General features: G+C 42.5%; 1 protein-coding gene and 1 pseudogene across 1 annotated transcript; one reads left to right on the top strand and one right to left on the bottom strand.

The window, feature by feature from the left end:
• Positions 1-751: 751 nt before the first annotated feature.
• Positions 752-20,473, bottom strand: LOC129192886 (gastrula zinc finger protein XlCGF57.1-like; annotated as a pseudogene).
• A 126-nt stretch (positions 20,474-20,599) lies between these two features.
• LOC129192818 (gastrula zinc finger protein XlCGF57.1-like) lies at positions 20,600-25,255 on the top strand. Its single transcript, XM_054797222.1, has 2 exons — positions 20,600-20,669; positions 23,551-25,255. The coding sequence occupies exon 2, from the start codon at positions 23,601-23,603 to the stop codon at positions 25,059-25,061; it is 1,461 nt and encodes a 486-aa protein (XP_054653197.1). The 5' UTR covers positions 20,600-20,669; positions 23,551-23,600; the 3' UTR covers positions 25,062-25,255.
• Positions 25,256-26,217: the final 962 nt, after the last annotated feature.

Genomic DNA, 26,217 nt, shown 5'->3' with positions numbered 1-26,217 from the left:
TCTTTTTGGTTTCATATAGACATATAGCCACATCCTGCTTCCTGGGTGGCCCCATGGCTGTTAGAAGCTTTGTTGGTGGTGGCATTCTTTCCAGTGGTGGCCTTTCTGGGGTAGCTGGACCTGAATTAATTTTTTTTCCTCATTTCCTCCATGGAAAACATCATTAGAGCCTCTAGATGGGTGGTGGGAGGTGAGCGAACAAATAACAAAACCCGGCTTCCACCTATCCGAGCATTCATGGATGACATGACCACGCTGACCACTACTGCAGCATGAAATGAAATGATGAAAATCCAGCCAAATAAGTCACGAACATGTCAATAGCCAAGGGAGAGCTTAAGAATGGAACAGGAAGACATCGGATCATGTGTCAAGATGCAAGTATGGGGACCCAGACAGAATAAAAACAAAGACTGGACAATGCTCGGGACCTTTCTGCTAAACTGAACACATCGTCACTGAATTAGAAGTTTAGTTGTCTGAATGATATGCTCAAATCCACTCAGAGAACTCCTTCGTCGCCTGGCAACACCTCGTCTTCCTGGCGAAACATGCATGGGTGTCCAAAGTGTGGCCCAGTGGCCATCTGTGGAAGAAGGCTTATTGCAGAATAAAATAAAAGCCCAGGAAAAGTGGAAAAATAGAGCAAAAAGGCATACTGTAAGCAGACAAAGCTAGAATGTTGATACTAATAACTAATACAAAACACAAAACTTTGTCTTTACATATACTGTATGTATAATGTTTTTATTATAAATATTACAGTACAGCTGGACAGCCCTGACATTAACAGGCAAAGGAGTAGTCGATAAGACAAAAACAGTAAGCTGGCATTGTTCTACTACAAGCAAACTATGAATGCTGCACTTGAACCAGAAAGAAAGCCACATATACTACCTGCCAGTTGATTGGTTTCAGCTTAGGAGCATTGACCAGCACAACATCATTACAAATGACCTGAGAGACCAACCTATGCTTCTGATAAACATTCTAATATCGTTAATAATAATTACAACAAAAAAAATCGTAAAATTTGTCAACACCCTTGACTTAGATGAAGAGCAGATGACATTTTATGACAAATTTATTCAGAAAACCATAACATTCCAAAAGGTTAATATTAGAGCCCGACCAATATGATTATGACCAATTATGACATCCATCCACTTTCTATGCTGCTTCTCCACATTAGGGTCGCGGAGGTATGCTGGAGCCTATCCCAGCTGACCTCCCTCGACTGGTTGCCAGCCAATGGCAGGGCACATATAGACAAACAACCATTCACACTCACATTCATACCTATGGACAATTTAGAGTCACCAATTAACCTAACATGCATGTTTTTGGAATGTGGGAGCAATCCGGAGTACCCGGAGAAAACCCAAGCACACACGGGAAGAACATGCAAACTCCACACATAAACGCCCAACAGAGATTCCTGACTGACTGTGAGGCCAACATGCTCACCACTACCACTAGGCCACCGTGTGGCCCTCGATTATGACGTGTCGCCGATTAATCAATATCGGTGAAAATGTAGCCGATATGTAACTTTTCTTTGCTGCGCTGAGATGAAGTCGTTCCCTCCCTGTGTGTCTGTCTGCTTACTGCCTGCACATGGCCCTTCCCCCTCACACACAGAGCGGCGCTCTCACTCAGTCCGCTGTAGGAAGAGCCGACTTAAACGCAAAAAGAAAGTGCATTTTTGCACACCACCATAAGCTGTGACTTTATAAAAACAACATAACACTACACTTTAGTGCCACGCTGTCGGGGGCCCATCAAGGAGAACATTCTAGCTTTCACGCAAGCTTTAGAGAGCGTATTACAGCGCTTTAACGTTGTATATGTCGCTGTTAATTCACATGTCCACCCCTATCCAAGACTGTACAGCGTTTTAAAGTGGAATGCAGATATACTGTACACAGCGTCCCACTTCATACTTCCATGCAGGCTTTCCAGGCGTTCAAACATATTCACAAGTTAATGTCGTCATTCAAATTATTTTGAAAATGTTCCAAATAATGTATTTAGTTGCCATTTGATATATTGCTTGTTTTGAAAGCAGCTACATTTTTAGTCCCTAGTATTAAGTCTAGTAACGTGATGCATGTTTTGATGATTGATTTTGTTTGTTTTCCACTTTTTAAAGTTTGCTTCAGCATTTGTTTTCAGCAGCTGTTTGGAAAGACTCTGTGGCTGCAGATAGAACTTTTCAATAGCTCGTAAACATGACTAATTGATATCGGGAACATGTTTTTGTGAATATCCATCCATCCATTTTCTATGTGCTAAGCCTCTTATAAACACATCATGTATTAGTTGAAAAACACCTCACATTAGCCTATGTATTATCACCTTCAGCCCAATGCAGCCACTTGTTTTCATTTAAAAATGCAATCAAACTCTAGGCTAATTACCAAAATGCACTAAACGTTTATAGTTTCATTTGACAGGCAGGAGGGAAGAGTAAAGTGTGGCAGCTTTACGTTAAATGCAACATTTGCAGTGTGCAAGTTAGTCAGGGCTACAGCACCAGCAAAGCAAACAACACTACACATTTTTGGCAAGACCTAAAAGTAAATCACATAGAAGCATGTCCTTATGTTGACAGTCTTACTAATTGAACTTCCTTATTTTCATTTGGTAGTCTTCTGCTACTTTGCGATAAATCGTATTTTGTGTATTATACAAATTTATGTTCATGTACAATATACACTCCTGATCAACATCTTAAACTTAAGACCAGTTGAAAAATTGCTAGAATTTGCATTTTGCACATTTGGATCTTAATGAGGTTTTAAGTAGAGCTACAATATGCAAAAACAAGAAGGGGGAGTGAGACAAAAAGCACTTTGCAACTTGTAATTTAAACAAAACAAAACAAAAACTGAAATAGGCTGTTTATCAGATGATCAAAAGTTTAAGACCATCGCTCAAAAAATAACAAAAAACTCTCCAAACCAGAACAAAAAATGTTCTCAGTAGGACTCAGTAATGAGTAGCTCCACCGTTCTTGTTAATCACTTCAAAAATTGGTTTGGGCATGCTTGATGCGAGTGTTTCACGTGAAACTGATGAAGTACTTCGGGACTGCTTTGGCTGCACAAACTTGGATGTGTTTAAAACTGCAGCGGGGAGGGAAGATTGTACTGTTGATTTGGATGAATATGCTTCCACTGTTACTGGCTACATTAGCACATGCATAGAGACTGTTACCACCACCAAGTATTACAGAAAATACCCTAATCAAAAACAGTGGATGAACTGTGATGTAAGGGCTAAGCCACGTGCTCATTCGACTGCATTTGTCACGGGCACCGCTGAAGACTACAAAAAGGCCAGATATGACCTGAGGAGGTCCATACGAGAGGCCAAAAGACAGTACAGACAGAAGCTGGAGGGCTACTATTCCACCTCAGACCCTCGGCGCATGTGGGCGGGGCTCCAGCACATCACAGACTATCGACAGCGGAGTAGCGTCGGAGTAGCGTTTGAAAGAATAGTCATGACCCACATCAAAAAGAGCATCCCGGCAACTTTGGACCCTCTACAGTTTGCATACCGCCAGAACCGGTCCACTGATGATGCAGTCAACACTGCCATCCACAGTCCTTTCTCACCTACAGGGCCAGGACACATATGTCAGAATGCTATTTATAGACTATAGCTCTGCATTTAACACAGTCAGCCCCCACAAACTCACAGATAAGCTCCTCACACTTGGCCTGTCACCCTCCCTCTGTAACTGGGTGTTTAACTTTCTAACAGGCAGGCCCCAGTCAGTCAGAGTCCACAATCGCACATCCAGCTCAAGCATTGTGAGCACTGGGACCCCACAGGGGTGTGTGCTGAGTCCGCTCCTCTACACGCCCTTCACCTACGATTGCATGGCCTCCCAGAACAACACCAGCATCATTAAATTTGCAGATGACACTACAGTCATCGACCTGATCACTGGTGGTGTTGAAACATCATACAGAAGAGAGGTGGCGGACCTCATAGCTTGCATATGACAATAAAACTCTTGAATCTTGAACCAAGTGCATCAACTGTCTGGAACTGATGGCCATTTTTTATAAATTTCCCTTGCCATCCATCCCCAAATGTTCTCTATGGGATTTAAATGAGGGGAACATGCAGGATGGTCCAAAAGAGTGATGTTACTCTCCCTGAAGAAGTCCTTGGTCAAGCGGATCGAGAACATTTTTGTTCTGATTTGGAGAGTTTTTTGTTATTTTTTGGGCGATGGTCTTAAACCTTTGATCAGCTGATAAACTTTTGTTTTCAATAAATTACTTTTTAAAAATCCTTTTTGTCTCACTCCCCCTTCCTGTTTTTGCATATTGTAGCTCTACTTAAAACCTCATTAAGATCCAAATGTGCAAAATGCAAATTCTAGCAATTTTTCAACTGGTCTTAAGATTTTGATCAGGAGTGTACATCCTGTGTATATTAATACTTTTTTTTCATAGATTTGCTGATATCATTTATCAGCTTTTTTTTAGCCCCCAATATCGTTATCGGCCGGCCTTTTGTTTACACACGTTTTCTTACCACTGTATTATATCATTGTAGCTGATTGATTTTACAAATTTACACCAGATGACCTTCCTGACGCAATCCTGGCCAGGAATGAAACCCAGGCAAACGATTAAGGGTGAAATACACAAGTGTCAAGTCTAAAATAAGAAAAGTGTGTTCATAAATGTGACAGATGAAACAAACATTGCCAACATGTCATCATAATGTCAATTAACAACGTAAGAAGTCGTTCTCTTGCACAACCTTGGCTTTTTAAACAGAGATACCGTCTTGCTTATTCATATTTCCCATCCTTTCAAAAATGATTTCAAGTTACTCCCCAGTGTGGATTCTTTTGTGGTCAGCCAAGTTTGCACTTTTTGTGAATCGCTGACCGCACACATTAAACAACTTCCCTCGTGTGTGTTCTTGCATGTGCTTTCAAGTGCGAGTTCTGAACGAATCTTGTACCACAAATTGTGCAAGAAAAAGGTTTCTCTCCTGTGTGTATTCTCGTGTGTCTTTTTAAATTACTTTGAGTATCAAATTTTTTACCACACACCACGCAAAGAAAAGGTTTCTCTCCAGTGTGTATTCGTGTATGCACTTTCAAACGTGACTGCTCAGAAAATCTTTTCCCACACACTGTGCAAGGAAATGGTTTCTCTCCAGTGTGTCTTCTTGTGTGGTTTGTCAAATCACCTTTTCGATTGAATCTTTCACCGCACACCGTGCAAGGAAACGGTTTCTCGCTAGTGTGTATTTTTGTGTGTGTTTTTAAAACAACTTTTTGATTGAATCTTTTACCACACACTGTGCAAGCAAAAGGTTTCTCTCCAGTGTGTATTCTTGTGTGTCGTTTTAAAATAACTTTTTGATTGAATCTTTTACCACACACTGTGCAAGGATAAGGTTTCTCTCCCGTGTGTATTCTTGTGTGTTTCTTTAAATCACCTTTATGATTGAATCTATTACCACACACCGTGCAAGGAAAAGGTTTCTCTCCTGTGTGTATTCTTGTGTGCCTTTTTAAATCACTTGTTTGAGAGAAACCTTTACCACACACCGTGCAAAGAAAAGGTTTCTGTCCAGTGTGTGTTCTTGTATGAACTTTCAAATTTGACAGCTGAGAGAATCTTTTACCACAAACTGAGCACGTGCAAGGTTTCTTTCCTGTGTGACGTCTCATGTGTATATTCAGACGTCCCTTATTAACAAAAGTTTTGTCACATTGTGTGCATTTGCAGCGTGTGTTGTCAGTGTGACATGTCATATCAGCTTCAGAGTCTTCATCATCAGTGTCAGGAGAGTGTGACGTTATCTCGTCACTATCTGATAGTGGAGGTAACAGGTTGTCTGTTTGTGATCCTCCACAGTGGTCTCCATCAGCTTCTGTTGTCATGTGATGAGTGGAGCTGCTGCTTGGAGGCTCCACCTCTCTCTTCTCCTCACTTTGACCTTTGTCTTCATCATCTTCACTCTTCACAACAATAACTGGGAAATCCTCTTGTCCTTCATCTTCCTGACTGATGCTCTGATCTTCCTCTTCCTCTTTAATGTGGAGGGGCTGTGGCTCCTCCTCTTCCTCTTTGATGCGGGGGGGCTGTGGCTCCTCCTTTTCCTCTTTAATGTTGGGGGGCTGTGGTTCCTCCTGCTCCATCCTGGAGTTCCACTCCTGCTGCTCAGGGGGAAGATGTTCTTCACTGATGTCTACAGGACACAAGAAGACAAGAACATGCTTTAGTAAAGTCCAGCTTTGCTCTGTCACGTGAGGCATTGTCCTGCACCAGCATATGTTCTGACAATGTCTCTGAGGATCTCATCAGTGTCCCTCACAGCAATCAGAGTGCCTCCAGATGACAAGTAGGGTCGTATAGTATAAAGATGTGTGCGTAAAAAAAACACCTCATATGATGTCCCTTACGCTTTTACATGACTGCATGCATGTATCGCATGCATTTGGACATGGAATGTCACTTCTCCGGTGGGGGAAGGAACTCGAGCTTGTGCGAGAGGCTGAGACATTCCAACTAGACATAGTCGGACTCACCTCGACCCACAATTTGGGTTCTGGAAGCAAACTTCTCAAGGCGGGCTAGACATTTTTCTACTCTGGAGTTGCTGCAAGTGTGAGGTGGCGAGGTGGTGTGGGCTTATTAATTGCACCCTGGCTCAGTGTCTCTGTGTTGAAGTCATAAGCGGGTCACTTCCCTCCGCCTTTGGGTATGGGAAAGGGTCTTGACTGTCGTATGTGTCAAACGCACGTGTCAAACGTCAGTTCAGAGTACCCAGCCTCCTTGAAGTCTAACAGAGGGGTGCTGGTGACTTTGTCGTTCCACTGGGAGACTTCAACGACCATGTGGGCAATGGCAGTGTGACCTGGAGGGGCATGATTGGGAGGAACAGCCTCCCTAATTTGAACCCGTGCGGTGTAATGTTGTTGGACTTCTGTGCGCACCACAGTTTGTCCATAAAAAACACCATGTTTGAACATAAGGATGTCCATAAGTGCACTTGGCACCAGGTCATCCTAGGCCGCCGGTCTACGATCGACTTTGTAGTCATATCATCAGACCTGGTGTCCGCATGTTCTGGACACGCGCATGAATAGAGGGGTTGAGCTGTCAACTCATCACCACCTGGTGATTAATTGAATTAGAGGGCGGGGGAGGATGCTGGACAGACCTGGGAGACCCAAACGTGTAGTGAGGGTATGCTGGGAACGTCTGGTACCGTATTTTCACGACCATAAGGCACACTTAAAAGTCTTAAACTTTGTCCAAAATGGGCGTGACGCCTTATAATGCGGTGCGCCGTATGTGTGTACCGAGTTACAAAAATCTGTAAGTGTTGCTGTGTGACTTTTATGAGCGCTCCGCTCGACTGACTGGGAGCCTGCCAACACGCTGCTTGTATAGAGGAAAGGGACGTGGGCGTGACTGAGGACGCTAAAGGCACGCCCCAGTAGTTATATAAGTATATTTTATGAAATGGTGCCATCTATCCATCCGGGCAAGGACTACTGTGGCGTAGCAACATACAGCGGATTACAAGGAAAGCTGGCCATCTTCCGCTCCTACTGCAGTAAAAACATTGCAATGCAGACAACTACTACCCAACTACATCACCAACATGGACGACGTGCCGCTCACTTTCGACATCACACACACAACTGGGCACGAGAAGTCGCCTTTTACTGTTGTGCTTGGTTGCCATGATAATGGCCAGACACTGCTACCTGTGGTGGTTTTTAAGAGGAAGAAAAGTTTCCACCCGGACCAATCGAAGGGGCTGGAAAAACGAGTGGCTGAGTGATGTGTACGGAAAGAGACCGGATGTTTTTTTCACATGCATCACAAGTGCAGCAAATTAACTTGGAGCTTAACATAATTCCGGGAGGCTTGACGAAGGAACTCCAACCGCTGGACATCGGTGTAATCACGGCGTTTAAAGTGAAGTTGCAGGCAGCGTGGGAGCGACAGATGACAGCTAGTGAACACAGCTTCACTAACACTGGGAGGCAATGCCGTGCGAGTTTCGCCACTATTTGTGAATGGATGTAAACACGGCGTTTAAAATAAAGTTGCGAGCGGTGTGGGAGCGATGAATGACAGCTAGCGAACACAGCTTCACTAATGGATTGTGGATGCTTGGGCTAACGTATCTGATGCACTGTTGTTTGAGCTTTCACAAAAGCCAGCATCATTTCTGAGGCGTCGCACAGAACGGAGACTGACTGACAATGACGACAGGTGTTTGATGGAGAACTTGCCCCGCTGTTCATATGGGATGCAAAAGATGAGGACTTTGATGGATTTGTGGATGAGGATTGATAAAAAATAGTACATTGTTAAATACTTCAATAAAGTACAACCGAACTCAGTTTTGCTCTCGCTGGCTTTTTAAAAACATACAATAGCATTCATGCTACCATATTGTAGCGTCGCTGGGAGCACTTGCTGTTCCCCAGCGTGCTTTGCGGTAGTGTTTTGGTGCAAATGCTCTTAAAGTTACATGTTTGAGCTACATAGTTGTTAGTTATTGTTCTGCAAAAGTAGCGGTAGTGTCTTGTCTGTGTTTGCGTTGCTGTGTGATGTTTTCAGTTGTGCACCATGACTGAGACTGTTGTGTTGAGTGATGACCATCCTGATTTCAAGTGAGTTTGATAAACGGAATGAGAGTTCTGCTCTTAATTTATCTAAAGAAATAAAGCGTTGTCGCTTCCTCACTGACTTCTGAGCGACACGATACCGTGCATACCTGCATCCAATAATACGGTGCGGCTTGTGTATGTGTTAAATACAAAAATAGCACCTGTAACGGAAACTGCGCCTTTTAATACGGTGCGCTTTATGGTCGTGAAAATACGGTCGTCTCCCCCGTTCGCCGAGTCTACAACTCTCACTTCCGGCAGAGCTTCGCCTGCAACCTGGGGGAGGACGAGGATATAGATTCCAAATGGGCCATATTCTGTGCCCGGTCCACTTACAGTGGGGATGGAAGCCTACTGACCTCGACTGAGGATATCGACGGCCTGTGGAAGGAATACTTAGAGGCCCTTCTCAAACCCACTGACATACAGTGGTGTGAAAAAGTGTTTGCCCTTCCTGATTTCTTTTTTTTTTTTTATTTTTGTCACATTTAAATGTTTCAGATCATTATACAAAATGAAATATTTCAGTGACAACACAACTGAACAGAAAATGCAGTTTTTATGGTAATGGTTTAATTCATCTTGAACATGCACACAAATTACACTTGAGCTCATCACATAATTCACAATTCTGCATGTCCAAGAAGGAGTAGGAAGAAGCAAAGCTTATTTAATCCTACCCCTCATCAGGTTCACATCAGTTGCAGTACATTTGTTCAATGCACAACCGACTTTATCATGGTCAGAAATTGATAATAGCTGATGAAATAGTTGATGAATAGAGACCCAGTTTGATGGTGAGCGAGTACAGACAATGTACCCACCGAAAATGAAGAGTTTGTAGTCAATGTAAGACTGGTTAGACAGCATCGTATGTGCACAGTGGTTCAGGTGTCTTCCTTGGACTTTATAAACATCAACTGCTTGTACTGTTTCTTGAAATGGCTTATTTTAGTGCATTGTTTGAGTTCCTTTCTTTATCTGTTCCACAACTTGATTCCACACACAGAAATGTTGAAAGTTTTTAGTGTTGTCCGTGCATATGCGTGTTTTAGGTTTAATTTGTCCCTAGGATCATATTTCTCCTCTTTTGTTGAGAAGAATTGTTTTACGTTTTTGGGTAACATGTTATTGTTTGCTTCATGCATAATTTGAGATGTTTTATAGTTTACCAGATCACCAAATTTTAATAATTGTGATTTTAGGAATAAAGGGTTTGTGTGTTCCCTGTAAGCGGCATTATGGGTCATCCTAACTGACCTTTTCTGTAGCATAGTTATTTAGTGTAGTGTACTTTTATAGTTGATTCCCCATATCTCCACACAATAAGTTAGATATGGTAATACCAGAGAGTAGTAGAGTATGGAGTGATTTTTGGTCGACAACTATTTTTTCTTTATTCAGTATTGAGTTATTTCTAGCCACTTTAGGTTGTATATTTTTAATGTGAGATTTCCAGTTCATATTATGATCTATTGTGACCCCGAGAAATTTATTTTCGTTTACCAGAGACGTGGCTGAGTGAACTTTGGTTTGGTTTGGTTTGGTTTAGTTTATTTGAACATGAAGGTTACAATGGAATACATCTCGTGAATCATTCTTTGACAGTTCCACATGTCCAAAAGGAGTAGGAAGAAGCAAAGCTTATTTAATCCTACCCCCCATCCATTCTACATCTAGTACAGTACATGTAGTTCACTTCCTGGATTCCATGTCATGTTTTCAGTGATAGTCAGGATAACACATAATAGATAACGGTGAGATAACCCTCCCCCCCAAAAAAGAGAGAACGTTCATAATAATGATAATAATAATGACAATACTAAATAAATAAATAAATAAATAAGAACAAAGCTTTTTTTTTCCCCTTTCCTTTGTTTTTTTTTTAACACAACAAAGAAAATTATTTAAAAAAAATTAAATAAATAAATAAATAAATAAATATAAATAAATAAATAAATAAAAAATAAAATTTAATTAAATAAATAAAAAATAAAATAAAATAAAATAAAATAAAATAGAAAATAAAAAAATAAATAAAATAAAATAACAAACCTGACAGAACAATCAGGACTCTTCTACCTTGTATTTAGCAAACATCAACTGCTTGTATTGTTTTTTGAATTTGCTCATCTCTGTACATTGTTTGAGTTCTTTACTTTCTCTGGATTCACACGTCACATTGGACGGATACCAGCTGGTACGAGCGGACAGGAATGCAACGGAGAGCGGTAAGAAGAAGGGAGGGGGAATCGCTGTGTTTGTGAATGATAGATGGTGCCACCCGGGACACATCTGTGTGAAGGAGCAACTGTGCACCAGAGACGTGGAACTGTTAGCGGTTAGCATGCGGCCATACTACCTTCCGAGGGAGTTTTCACATGTTATTGCTATGACTGTGTACATCCCCGCCTCAGCGGTCGCTGCTGCAGCTATAGAGCAGATCCACACCATCGTCTCTCAACTTCAGAACCAGCACCCCCAATCCCTCCTCCTGATCTCCGGTGACTTCAATCATGCTTCCCTGTCCTCTGCTCTTCCCACCTTCACCCAGTATGTCAAATGACACACTAGAGACAATAAAACTTTGGACCTCCTGTATGCAAACATCAAGGATGCATACACCTCATCCCCCCTCCCCCAGCTGGGTCGTTCTGATCACAACCTCGTCCATCTCGTCACAGACTACACTCAGGAGAGCAGTGCTAGGCTCAGAGACTGCTTCCAGACAACAGACTGGGAAGCGTTCTGTAGTCCCCATGGCAGTGACATTGACAACATGACACACTGCATCACAGACTATATCAACTTCTGTGTGGAGAACACTGTGCCCTCCAAGTTGGTGCGGTGTTTTCCCAACAACAAACCCTGGGTGACCTCTGAGATTAAGGCCCTGCTGAACAAGAAGAAGAGGGTCTTCAACTCGGGGGACAAGGAGGAGCTGTGCAGAGTCCAGAGGGAACTTCGGCATAAGATCAGGAAGGGGAAAGACTGCTACAGGAGGAAACTGGAGAATCGGCTGGAGGAAAATAATGCCAGGGAAGTCTGGAGAGGCCTGCAGACCATCACAGGCCATGGTAAAGGAGTGGGGAGAGACCAAGCCAGTGGGGAGAAGATCTCGGCAGATGAACTCAATCTGTTTGAAAAACAGATTTGAGTCTGCCCCCCCTCCCTCCCCTACCAACTCACCACTCTTCACCCCCACATCCCCATCCCAGCCATCCTCTACCCCCCCTCTCCATAACTGATGATCAGGTGAGGAGTCAACTGAAGAAGATCAAGGCAAGGAAGGCCCCGGGACCGGATGGCATCAGCCCTAGAATCTTCAAGGACTGTGCTGACCAGCTCTGTGGAGTTCTCAGGCACTTGTTCAATCTCAGCCTGAACCTGGAGAAAGTTCCGGTCCTGTTGAAGACCTCCTGTGTGGTCCCGATACCAAAGACAACGCGTCCCAAGGAGCCTAACCACTTCAGGCCTGTTGCCTTGACTTCTCACCTGATGAAGACCATGGAGAGGATTATCCTGCAGCACCTGCGACCCATGGTGGGCACTCAGCTGGACCCCCTGCAGTTTGCTTACTGGCCTGGGATCGGAGTGGACGACGTAGTGATCTACCTGCTGCACAGATCATTGCTACACCTGGAGGACAGCGGGAGCGCTATGAGGGTCATGTTTTTTTACTTCTCCAGTGCCTTTAACACCATCCAGCCGTCACTACTCAGAGTGAAGATGGAGAGTGTGGGAGTGGAACAACACCTGACTGCATGGATTATAGACTACCTCACCAACAGACCACAGTATGTGAGGCTCCGTCACTGTGTGTCTGACATGTCTGACTCAGCACAGGTGCCCCTCAGGGTACGGTGCTCTCCCCTTTCCTCTTCACCCTCTACACCTTGGACTTCACACACAACTCCACACAGTGTCACATCCAGAAGTTCTCCGACGACACAGCCATTGTGGGTTGTGTTTCAGAGGGGAATGATCTGGAATACAGGATGGTCATCAGGGACTTTGTCAGCTGGAGTGAGCTTAACCAGCTACAACTCAACACCAGCAAGACAAGGAGATGATCATTAACTTCCAGAGGAAAACATCTCTCTTCACATCGGTGAACATCCAGGGAGCGGACATAGAGTTGGTAGACAGCTACAAATTCCTGGGTGTTCACCTTAACAACAAACTGGACTGGTCCGTCAACACCCACGCCCTCTACAAGAAGGGCCAGAGTCGCCTCCACCTGCTGAGGAGACTGAGGTCCTTTGGTGTGTGCAAGACTCTTTTACGGACCTTTTATGACTCTGTGGTGGCCTCAGCCATCTTCTATGCTGTGGGCTTCTGGAGAGGGGGCAGCACGGACAGGGACAGGAGCAGGATCAATAGACTGATCAGGAGAGCGAGCTCTGTCCTGGACGGTCCTCTGGACTCCGTGGAGGAAGTGGGGGAGAGAAGGATGTTGGCTAAGCTGACATCCATCATGGACAACACCTCTTACCCACTACATGACACTATGGGTTCCCTTAGCAGCTCCTTCAGCAGCAGACTGTTACACCCACGGTGTAAGAAGGAGAGGTTCCGCAGGTCCTTCATACCGACCGCTGTCAGGCTCTACAACACCTGTACCACTTGAACCATGTGTTACTATGTATTATTTACTTGCGTATCTTGCTTGCTGCTGTAACAAGTGAATTTCCCTGCTGTGGGATAAATAAAGTACGTACGTACGTACATACATATATACATACATACACTGTCAATGTCTATGCCGTCAAGTTGTATTTGCACGTGTGTATCATTTTTGCACTTGCCAAATAGCCAATTTTAGTTTTACTTGGGTTTAGGGATAGTCTACTATTATCGAACCATCTTTTTAGTAAAGTTAATTCCACTGTGATTTTTCCCATTAGTTCCTGTGTGCTATCTCCACAGCATACTGTATCGTCTGCAAATAATACCTATTTCAAATCCTTCGTGACTTTACAGGTGTCGTTTATATATAGATTAAAGAGTTTTGGCCCCTTTATTGACCCTTGGGGTACGCCGCAGGATACCTTCAAGATCGCAGATGTATATTCTCGTAGCTTCACATATTGCCTCCTGTCTGCTAAGTAGCTTTTAAAACCAGTTTAAAGCTAATCCTTTGATTCCATATCTTTCTAATTTTGTAATTAGGATATTGTAATTAATTGTATCAAAGGCTTTTGTCAAATCCATAAATACTGCAGTTGCACACTTTCTGTGGTCTACAGCATTATTAATGTCCTCAATGATTTCCATTAGTGCCGTGGAAGTTGAAATGTTAGCTCTGTATCCGTATTGGCTGTCCACGAGTAATTCATTCTTATTAATAAATATGTCCAACCTGTTGTTGAATAGTTTTTCAATGATTTTTGAAAATTGGGGTAACAAGGAGACTGGTCGGTAGTTTGCAAATTTATGTTTGTCTCCATTTTTGAAAACTGGAACTACTTTAGCTGTTTTCCAGTCTGGAATGATAAATTACTGATGTACATCAGGGGTTCAGCGATCTCATTAATACCTCATTTTATTGTTTCCATTCTTATTCCGTTACAGTCGGTTGATGCTTTTGCTTTACATTTATTAGAAATCTCAATGACTTCCTTTTTTGTTGAACATGGAGTTGAGATTCCTGTCTATCGTTTCATTCCTTTCCTCTACTGACAAGGAATTTGGTACCTTTTCTTCCAGTTTTGGTCCAATATTGGACCATCATTGCCGGGTATCCTAACGATCCACTGTAGAAGCAATAATTCCTGTCTGGACCTGCCTCCTCCTTTAGACGATAAACACATTGGATCTGGCACCAAGCTCTTAGACTACAGCTCTGGAGCTGTCCTATCTAGTCTAACTGATGTGTGTCCCACCTAGTCTTTGAGCATGAACTTCTTCTAAGACAACCTGAACAGTCCTGTTACAATCGATGCAATGGCCTGAGAAAACAGGGCATCATTATTAATGGAGAAAAAATTCCAAAACTACATGGCCCTGTGTGAAAAAGTGATTTCCTCCCCCCCACAGACAAAAAGTAATTGAGATCTACCAGTCTGGAAAAGGTGACAAAGCCTTTCTAAAGCTTTGGGACTCCAGCCAACCACAGTGAACACCACTATCCACAAATAGCGAAAACAAGGAAAAGTGGTGAACCTTCCCAGGAATGGCCGGCCAACCACAATTACCCCAAGCGACAACTCATCCAAGAGGTCACAAAAGACCCCAGAACTGTAGGCCTCACTTGCCTCAGTTAAGGTCAGCGTTCATGAGTCCACCATAAGAAAGACACTGGGCAAAAATGGCCTGCATGGCAGAGTTCCAAGACCAAAACTACTGCTGAACAAAAAGAACATTAAAGCTCGTGATGATCCCCAAGACCTTTGGGAAAATGCTCTTGTGGTCTGACGAGACAAAACTTCAACTTTTTGGAAGGTGTGTGTCCCATTACATCTGGCATAAAAGTAATGTCGCAGTTCAAAAAGACAACATCATACAAACAGAAAAATATGGTAGTGGTAGTGTGATGGTCTGGGGCTGTTTTGCTGCTTCAGGACCTGGAAGACTTGTGATAAATAGAACCACGAATTCTGCTGTCTACCAAAAAATCTTCAAGGCGTATGTACGGCCATCTGTTCGTGACCTCAAGCTGAAACCAACTTGGGTTCTGCAGCAGAACAATGATCCAAAACACGCAAACTAAATGAAGACTTCGGAGTGGTCTAGTCAAAGTCATGACCTGAATCCTATTGAGATGCTGTGGCATAACCTGAAGAAAACAGTGCTGGAAACCCCTCCAATGTGGCTGAATTACAACAATTCTGCCAAGATGAGTGGGCCAAAATTCCTCCACAGCGCTGTAAGAGTCTCACTACAAGTCATCGCAAACGCTTGATTGCAGTTGTTGCTAAGGGTGGTCCAACCAGTCATTAGGTTTAGGGGGCAATCACTTTTTCACACAGGGTCATGTAGGTTTGGATTTTTTTCTCCCTTAATAATAAAAAGCTTCATTTAAAAACTGCCATTTTGTGTTCAGTTGCGTTGTCATTGACAACTATTTAAATTTCTTTGATGATCTGAAACATTTAAGTGTGACAACAATGTCAAAAAATAACAAACGAGGAAGGGGGAAAACACTTTTTCACACCACTGTACCTTATCATAGAGGAAGCAGAGTCTGAGGACACAAACGTGGACAGTTCCATCACTGTGGTTGAGGTATCTGGGGTGGTCAAAACACTCCCCATAGCAAGGCTCTGGATGTTGAGGGGCCTTATGCATGATGCAAACCAAAAAATAAACAACATGCAACAAACAACAAACACATAACTTTAACTGTTATTTATAGAGAGCTCGCAAGCCATGGTGGGTACTCCAGCTGGAACTGGACGCTGCAATATAGTGACATATCAGACATGCAATGATGTGTACATTAGCTTTAAAATCAGCGCACAAGTGCAGTAAACAGTGATTTTTTTATTGCCCATGTACGTTATTAGGTGCACGCATGTGTACCCCAACACAAAATTAAAATCAACATATATTAGTCAATTACTTTTTAAATATGAAGCATTTAATGTAAACTGTATTTATGTTTGAAATAAATGAAACCATTACATTATCATTACCATAAATACATAAGACTGAGTTTTGTAGTGTGGCCAATTATGCAAACTAGACAATTGCGTCAATTTAGCACCCCTCCTCCCTGCCACATATAAATTGCAGACATGTGGGAAACACCAACGTCATTTTCAGAGACAACTGATTAGTCAGTGGGCGGGGCTTTTATCAACTCTGACCTCTTATCACCTAATTTAAGATGTGACAAAGCAGGTTAACTCCACCGCCTAAGTTACCATGGTGACTTATCCTGCTAAGACATTAACCATCTTCGTAGTACTGCATATTCTGAACTAATCCACCGATGTAACACAGCTGACCCTGACCCACTGTGTGTACATAGTGATATATAGTATGGCTGCTTTCCAACAGTGTTGCCAACTTGGCGACTTTGTGGTGAAATCTGGCAACAGTTAAAACCCGCTTTTTTCTCAAAAGCGACTAGCGACAAATCTACCAACTTTTTCTGGCGGTGTTAGAGAGTTTTCTGGTATTTGGGCACATAAAAGTGAAAGCACGTATTGTTGCACAGTTTGTGTTCTCACTGAGCAGCAGGGCGTGCTGCTGAGAGATCCGCCCCAGCAGTCACACGCCGTCAGTGCACAGTCAGCTTCCGCGGCACACTGACAGCATAGTGGAGCTCCGCGCATCCATAAATCACGCATGCGCAAGGTACAATGCCGCCGGGGTGGATCTCACCCTGTTTCACAGAGCGGGATCTAAAATGCAAATGTTTCTTAATCTTAATCTTCTTAAGCCTCATTGGGACTCCCTTACCTGTCAGTGTGTCAGAGCGAGTGATGGAAAAACGTTGTGTGATAAATGACACAACTAGTCCTAACAGCAAGATAAAAGGTAGTAGGCACTGGCCAAGGTACAATATTATAATTATTTTTATTTTGATGAAGTGATTGATCATTTTAAATTAAACCAAGAATCACGTTTATTTGTAGTTCTAAATGTAATAAAGGTATTTTTACTCACTTTTTTTGTCTCTCCTACAAGGTTATGCTTTTTTCCTACAGCATCTGTGATGACATATGCAATTAATAAGCAAATTAGCTGACGACGTCAACTGGCGACTTCTAGGACAGCCAATAGCTACTTTTCTTAGTGAGAATTTGGCAACTGTGCATTCCAATAGCAGTTTGAGTTGCCCTCGTTGACTTCCCCTAGGCACTTGGTATGACGTCATCGCTGGAGTCATGTGGAGGCTACTTGCAGAACTGAGGGAATGTAGAAGTGGGAGTGATAAATGGAACGCAGCTTCGCTTGCTCACTTTCAGCCCAAGCAATCATGGTTCCACCACTACTTGTAGGTGTAGAGCTATACTGCTCCTGCAAATAAAAAAATATTATCATTGTTTTTTTAAAATTCCGTATAGTTTGTTAGTTTCCAAAGTCATTGTGGGGTTTTGTTTGCTCATAAACTGTTTACTCTGGCATGTTGCCATTGCAAAAGCAGAAAAAGAATAATTAACTTGCTCATTTTATGCATCTTCTTCCAGACTATTTTATGTTCATTACCGCCACCCCATGGATGTATTTTTGCTGCACCATTGCAATGCATTGTGGGTACCGTAATATACTGTACAACTCTCGAGTGACCATTAATGTTGACTCGCTCCCTCATTCCTCCAAAAGGTAGAGCTCAACAAGTGCACTTCAGCTTTTCGGAGAAATGGAACAACAATTATGATGGCGCCTGGGATTTCCAGGCCAAGGGGAAGTCAACGAGGGTCAAATTTCACTCTGTTCAAAATGGCCGCCGTCTTAGAGTAAACTGTGTTAAAGTCAAGCCCGAGTCAGTCTGTTTCCCCCCAATTTTAAGTTGTTAAAGATACAACAAATTAATTTAATGTATTTAAGGGAGCTCGGACTCCATGTACTGTACAGTACTTCCTTCAACGACAAAGCAATGCATCATCGCCATGTGGTTAGCGTAGCGGGTATCGATCCGATACAAATTAACAATATACATACAACAATACAACAGAAACATACATATTTGCGACTGTATACACACTAGAGAATTGAAGAATATGTATCTCGTCACACAAGTATCGATCCGACTGACAAAGACACCTTGATATCGATACCATAGATATGTGGATTTCATGAAGAAAATGGACCATCACGTAGAATAGCTTATTATGAGTAGTGTTGATGAACAATCAGAATGCTTATAAACATGCGAGAGTACGAATGGAACTAACCTGATCTGTGTAACACAACTTGGGGCTTCTTGAAAACAGCGTCCAGTCGTTGTCGTCCTCTTTTGTTCGACAAACTTCCTCCTCGTACTCTGCTATTGTTCTCTCTCACGACACAAATATTTCTTCAACAACCGCAGTTAGTCGCCTGATCCACCGAGGCTTTCAGCAATGGTAGTCCACACAATCAAGACACTTTACACTCACGCTTGATCTCTGCTGAGCGATGTGTTGATAACTTCCGTGTCTCTTTGTTAGCAGCTAGTGTAACCGAGCAGGTGAAGAGTCCCAATAATATCGTGGGAGTGCAGAGTGAACAAAAGCACAGGCGCCGGAGCTGCAAGAGACACGTTTAGTCTTAGCCCGCTCGTCACGCGACTGAATTCTATCAAGTGCCCGCAACACACGCAACAAAACTTCCGGCCTTCAAAATAAAAGCACATTCGGTGGGAGTACAAAATAAGAGTACCAAAAATAGCTTACAAGCCTCCCCGTCAACAAAATCAAACGTCCTCGTTTACACAGTAATACAAAATAAAATAAAACAGTGCAACATAGTATCAGCAGCAACAATCTAGAGTCTGTTTTTTTTCTGGTGTGTATACATGACCAGGAGAAAAGGGGGAAAAACAACATTACACACAATCGTTGTGGCACAAAATCAGCATTTGCTACCTCAAAATTAAGGCACAAATATAACTCCATAGATGTGCACCTCCAAAAAAATGCTGCTCATTAGGACTGACTGTTGTAACACAGCCCCTCTCCCCTCAACCACCATGGCTTCACTCGACCACGACACTGAGCCAACAAGCCAAATAGATTTGTAGTTTGCTCATCGAGCCAACAGCACAAGCCTGACTCCGACGAAGCTCCGCAAAAGTAGTGGTGCCAAAAGCGCGGCCCAGGGGCCATCTCCGGACTGTGGCTAATTTGTCATTTTCAAATGTTTTCGCAATCAACCGGCAAAGTCCCGCCCACCCACTCCATCAAACAATAGAGGGGCAGCAGAGCTCATTCTCCAACAAACTGCTCCATTTCTGTTCCCACCGCAAACGCTACAGGACTTCATTCATTCCACACGCCATCCAGCTCTACAATACCTCACCTGTCTGTAAAAGACAATCCACCACATTATTGTGCTGTACTGTCTGCCCTCCTTGTATAAAGTGTAAAATTACTTATACTTACCATATTCTACACACCATTTGTAAATATACAAATCTTGTTTATCTTATATACATTTTACTCTTTTTATTTATCTAATATTCTTTTTATTCTATTATATCGTAGTGCTTTGCATTTTATTAAAAGTGTTTGTCTTTGTCTTCTGCAATGGATTTACTGTCACCAAGTAATTCCCCTTGTGAATCAATGAAGTCTGTCTAAGTCTAACTATCAATATTTCAGTATCGATCTGCGCATTACTAGTGTCGACTGTTGAGGAACAGAAGACCTCAAAGGTAATGAAGCGAGTGGCAGAGCCAGAAAATTTTCACTTGGGTGGCCAAGGTCCGACCATTACTCACATAGGGGTGGCAATAAGTTGATACCTGATATGTCTAGATGGCCAGTGGTGTGCTCCGCCACTGTAGGAAGCTATGTTTTGTTACAGTACTACACACTATAATTTTCCATCATACTTACCACATGCCAAGTATCTGTTTGTCATTGTGGTTTGGTCTGCTCACTGCCGAAGCTGCTTATTACAGTATAATTAAATCCACCACACGTCTCTGTTCAAGCGCGTCACCAAGCACGGTGGACCCATTCCGACTCTCAGCGACAAAAGGAGTTCGCAATACAGGGTAATGTATTTTGATTGTTCAACTCACTGATAAAAAAAAGGTTATTCCTTTGGTACCATCCATTGTTCCATTTTCCTCACAAGTGTCGCGGGTTTGCTCACATGGGCTCCCCTTCTCTGTTCCCGTTCATCCAATCACCAGCACAGGACACATTAACAGCCTCGGGCATGAAAACTGTTCAGGCAGAAACAAATGAAAACAAACACTGTTCCGGCCTGCAGAGTTCAGTCAATGTTTCTTGTCGGATATTTTCGAGTGACGGACAAATTAAACAAGCAGTAGCGACACAGACGGTCACATTTGAGAGCTTCACCACGAAACTTGGTCAGAGCCTTGTCTGTAAGTAAATAAATTGTTTTGTTTTGTATTAGCATATTTAGTGATGCATTTTATTATTCGTGGCCGTGTTTTTCTAATTAAGTTACTCTAGCGCTGATGCTTGTGTTACTTTTCTTCCCTTGCCCAGTGAGCTAACCGTAGCACAAAGGGTGAACATGCGTATTGGATCGTCGTCTTGGTTGCACAAACTTTATTGGCCACAAACATAACACAGAGCACAGAGTGTGGCCGCACTGCAAGTTGCAGACAGAAGAGAGCGCTGAGCACCAAAACCCGGTGCCGAGTTCAGCATGCAGGTCGCGGGAGCGCGCACTCTCAGTTAAAACCTAAACTATGTGACGCCATGCTATTCATACGGCACAGTACTTCATGATAATGAAGTGATGGTACGTTTTGACAGTAACTATACAACACCCAAAGCACACATATATGAAAGCTTGGATTTTTTTGCTTTATATTTGTTATATATTTGATTCAGGCATATCCAGAAACGCAGTGAGAGGAGCAGATTAGACATTCACAATGTAATTGTGGCAAATGTTGGCAATTTCATTAAAATTCAAATTTAAAAAGGCTAGGTACTGTAATACAGGTCCTTCTAAAAAAATTAGCATATTGTGATAAGGTTAATTATTTTCTGTAATGTACTGATAAACATTAGACTTGCATATATTTTAGATTTATTACACACAGCTGAAGTAGTTCAGGCCTTTTATTGTTGTAGTAATGATGATTTTGGCAAAAAAAGTAAAGAAAAACCAAAAATCCCTATCTCAAAAAATTTGCATATTTCATCCGACAATAAAAGAAAAGTGTTTTTAATACAAAAAAGTCAACCTTCAAATAATTATGTTCAGTCATGCACTCAATACTTAGTCAGGAATCCTTTTGCAGAAATGACTGCTTCAGTGCGGCGTGGCATGGAGGCAATCAGCCTGTGGCACTGCTGAGGTGTAATGGAGGCCCAGGATGCTTCGATAGTGCCCTTAAGTTCATCCACAATGTTGGGTGTGGTGACTCTCAACTTCCTCTTCACAATATCCCCCAGATTCTCTATGGGGTTCAGGTCAGGAGAGTTGGCAGGCCAATTGAGCACAGTAATACCATGGTCAGTAAACCATTCACCAGTGGTTTTGGCACTGTGAGCAGGTTCCAGGTCGTGCTGAAAAATGAAATCTTCATCTCCATAAAGCTTTTCAGCAGATGGAAGCATGAAGTGCTCCAAAATCTTCTGATAGCTAGCTGCAGTGACCCCGCCCTTGATAAAACATAGTGGACCAACACCAGCAGCTGACATGGCACCCCAGACCATCACTGACTGTGGGTACTTGACACTGGACTTCAGGCATTTTGGCATTTTCTTCTCCCCGGTCTTCCTCCAGACTCTGGCACCTTGATTTCCGAATGACATGCAAAATTTGCTTTCATCCGAAAAAAGTACTTTGGACCACTGAGCAACAGTCCAGTGCTGCTTCTCTGTAGCCCAGGTCAGGCGCTTCTGTCGCTGTTTCTGGTTCAAAAGTGGCTTGACCTGGGGAATGCGGCACCTGTAGCCCATTTCCAGCACACGCCTGTGCACGGTGGCTCTGATTGTTTCTACTCCAGACTCAGTCCACTGCTTCCGCAGGTCCCCCAAGGTCTGGAATCGGCCCTTCTCCACAATATTCCTCAGGGTCCGGTCACCTCTTCTGTTTGTGCAGCATTTTCTGCCACACTTTTTCCTTCCCACAGACTTCCCACTGAGGTGCCTTGATACAGCACTCTGGGAACAGCCTATTCGCTCAGAAATGTCTTTCTGTGTCTTACCCTCTTGCTTGAGGGTGTCAATGATGGCCTTCTGGACAGCAGTCAGGTCGGCAGTGTTACCCATGATTGTGATTTTGAGTAATGAACCAGGCTGGGAGTTTTTAAAAGCCTCAGGAATCTTTTGCAGGTGTTTGGAGTTAATTTGTTGATTAAGATGATTAGGTTAATAGCTCATTTAGAGTACCTTTTCATGATATGCAAATTTTTTTAGATAGGGATTTTTGGTTTTTCTTTACTTTTTTGCCAAAATTATCAATATTAAAACAATAAAAGGCCTGAACTACGTCAGTTGTGTGTAATGAATCTAAAATATATGCAAGTCTAATGTTTATCAGTACATTACAGAAAATAATGAACTTTATCACAATATGCTAATTTTTTGAGAAGGACCTGTATACTTTTTTATCGAAAAAATATGAAACCGTAACAGAAATGTATCGAACTGAACCGAACCGTGAATTTTGTGTATCGTTGCACCTCTACTGCACTACTATATACTACTACTATACCACCCCACCTGTCAACTGGAGGTATCCTGACTGCTGTGAGGAACACTGATGAAAGTTTTCCCACCAGCTGCTAGTTCTTCCAGGTCTCACCCAAAATCTTCTTCTGGTCGCCCTTCTTGCTGGACAAAGTTGTGGGTTTGAAAGAATCCGTCGCGTGTAATTGTGTATGCGTCTCTGCTCCATGCGGATTTCATAGAGGGCGACGAGGTATTGTTGTAATATTGCTAATAGCACCAACTGCAGCACAAACACAGCTCTGAAGTCCACCGTTGTTATTGTTGTTTGACTTTGGCTCTCTCTTGTTCTTCTTGTCACGTGACGGGGCGGTGACATCATCATCTTTAAAATGTAGCTGATTGCTCGTATGTTCAGAAACGACGAGCCGGCATTTTCAGATTTTCGCACTCTGGAAGCCGTTTTCAAAAAATACCATTTCAGGGTACCCAGAACATCATTCCAGTGTGGATGAGAGGCTGAAACGATAAAATATTTTTGCCGTTTTGACCTGAAAACGTTTCAGTGTGGATAGTCCCTAATGCATGTCTTTGTCTTCTTGTGTCCCGCAGACATCAGTGAAGAACATCTTCCTCTTAAGCAGCAGGAGTGGAACTCCAGGATGGAGCAGGAGGAACCACAGCCTCCCCACATTAAAGACGAAAAGGAGGAGTCACAGCCCCCCCACATTAAAAAGGAAGAGGAGGCACCCCAGCCTCCTCACATTAAAGAAGAACAGGAGGAGCCACAACTTCCTAACATTAAAGAGGAAGGGGACGATCACAGCATCAGTCAGGAGGGAGAGCATCTTGAAGGACTGGAGGAGTTCCCAGAGATTGGTGGCCCTGTGAAGAGTGAAGATGATGAAGGCAAAGGTCAAAGTGATGAGAAGAGCGAGGTGGAGCCTGCAAGCAGCAGCTCAACTCATCACATGACAACAGAAGCTGATGGAGACCACTGTGGAGGATCACAAGACAACCTCTTAGCTCCACTATCAGATAGTGACGACCAAACGTCAAACTCTCCTGACACTGATGATGAAGACTCTGAAGCTGATATGACATGTCACACTGACAACACACGCTGGAAATGCTCTCAATGTGACAAAACTTTTGTTTACAAGAGAAATCTGAAAGTGCACATGAGACATCACACAGGAAAGAAACCTTTTAACTGCTCAATTTGTGGTAAAAGATTCTCTCAGCAGTCAAATTTGAAAGTGCATACAAGAATACACACTGGAGAGAAACCTTTTCCTTGCATGACGTGTGGCAAAAGGTTCTCTCGGCGGTCGTGTTTGAAAGAACATGCAAGAATACACACTGGCGATAAACCTTTTCGTTGCACGGTGTGTGGTAAAAGATTCTGCCAAAAAAGTGTTTTAAAAACACACTTAAGAATACACACTGGAAAGAAACCTTTTCCTTGCACGGTGTGTGGTAAAAGATTCTCTAGAAAAGATGTGTTAAAAAGACACACAAGAATACACACTGGAGAGAAACCTTTTTCCTGCTCAGTTTGTGGTAAAGAATTCATTGAGAAGTCACATTTGAGAAAACACAAATACACACACACTGAAGAGAAACCTTTGTTTTGCACGATATGTGGTCAAGGATTCTCTAAAAAACCTCATTTAAAAAGACACTTAAGCGTACACACTAGAGAGAAACCCTTTCCTTGCACAATATGTGGTAAAGGATTCAATCATAAAGGTAACTTAAAAACACACACAAGAATACACATGGGAGAAATATATTTTTCCTGCTCCGTTTGCAGTAAAGAATTCAATCATAAAGGTAATTTAAAAACACACTCAAGAATACACACTGGAGAGAGACCGTTTCTTTGCATGGTGTGTGGTAAAGGTTTCTCTCAAAAAAGTGTTTTAAAAAGACACACGAGAATACACACTGGAGAGAAACCTTTTTCCTGCTCAGTTTGTGGTAAAGAATTCATTGAGAAGTCACATTTGAGAAAACACACAACAATACACGCTGGAGAGAAATGTTTTTCCTCCGCAGTTTGTGGTAAAAGTTTCACTCGGAAGAGAGCTTTGACGGCACACACAAGAACACACACTTGAGGAATATAATTAATTCTTGTTTAATGTGTGGTCAGCAGAGACTCATCTTCTCAAAAAATGTAATTTTGATGCGCTGTATGTCCTTGATGTATGGTGAATTGACAAAGAGCACAGCATGTTGTGTGAGACTCTGGCTGAGTGTGTTTACACTGTGTTGTGTTTTACCGCTTGTTAATACAGTAATTTTTAATACATCTGGGAATAAGTTTTCTTTAACCACAATGGGATTACAGCTGGTTGAAGATTTTGTAGCAATGTGTGCAGAGGCTCACATCCCATTCTAAACGTCAGGGAAGCTACATCTGATTCTGAAATATAAGGCAAACTTGTCCAATAGTGTATTGTATCAATACATGTAAGGATTTTCACATTGTGTGAGTGCAAAAGGTAAAAAACGGAACTGTAACAAAACGGAATTTGAGAAAAAATAAAACGGAAGTAGCAGCGCCCTAAGTATTACTCTTTAAAAAAAACTAAAGTGTAAAAGAATGGCTACTTACATTGCTCACTGATGTTATGATGAAATGTTTACAATGTTAGTTTCGTCTATCACATGTAAGAACACACTGTTCTTTTAGACCTGAGAGTGGTACATTTAATCTTAAAAAGAAAAGGAAATACATTGAATGTGTATTTACAGCAGGGATGGACATCTGGGGTATTCTGTGAAAGTGTCTCAACCAACCCAGGTGTCTCAGAGTGCTTATTCCGCCAGCAAATATTGTAATATAAGAAGACTATAGTCCGTTATAACGGCTTGAGTACTCACGCAAGGACTACTGTGACATTTACGTCTGTTAATATTGGCCTAATTAATATTTCATATTGCATTTTATTCCTGGTGTTCGTGTGAGCATATCCAGCGTATTCCCTCGGCTGAAAATCTAGCTCGCTTATAGATGGATAATATAATCAGAGAATGCTCTTTTTTTTCTCCATTTTTTTTCCTCCATGTTCCCTAGGGGGCTTTGTAGGTTCTAAATAAATGGTGACGCCATTTCCAAATTAGTTCAACAGTGAAACGGTGGCACTTTCATAGCCAGTTTTAAGCTAAAAGCCTGGACATAACCTGGTCGGGACCAAGTCCGACTTTCCACTCAACAAAGATCGCTAACCCACTAAACTCACTTCGCAGAATACCCCCACAAAGTGCATA

Source organism: Dunckerocampus dactyliophorus, chromosome 1 (genome assembly GCF_027744805.1).
Source record: "Dunckerocampus dactyliophorus isolate RoL2022-P2 chromosome 1, RoL_Ddac_1.1, whole genome shotgun sequence".
Taxonomy (NCBI): domain Eukaryota; kingdom Metazoa; phylum Chordata; class Actinopteri; order Syngnathiformes; family Syngnathidae; genus Dunckerocampus; species Dunckerocampus dactyliophorus.
The sequence above is the reverse complement of the archived record's forward strand: the minus strand, read 5'-3'. Positions and strand labels throughout refer to the sequence as shown.

What these genes read in the sequence shown, in the direction of transcription:
- LOC129192818 (XM_054797222.1), top strand. Translation starts at nt 23,601, where the DNA reads ATGGAGCAGGAGGAACCACAGCCTCCCCACATTAAAGACGAAAAGGAG.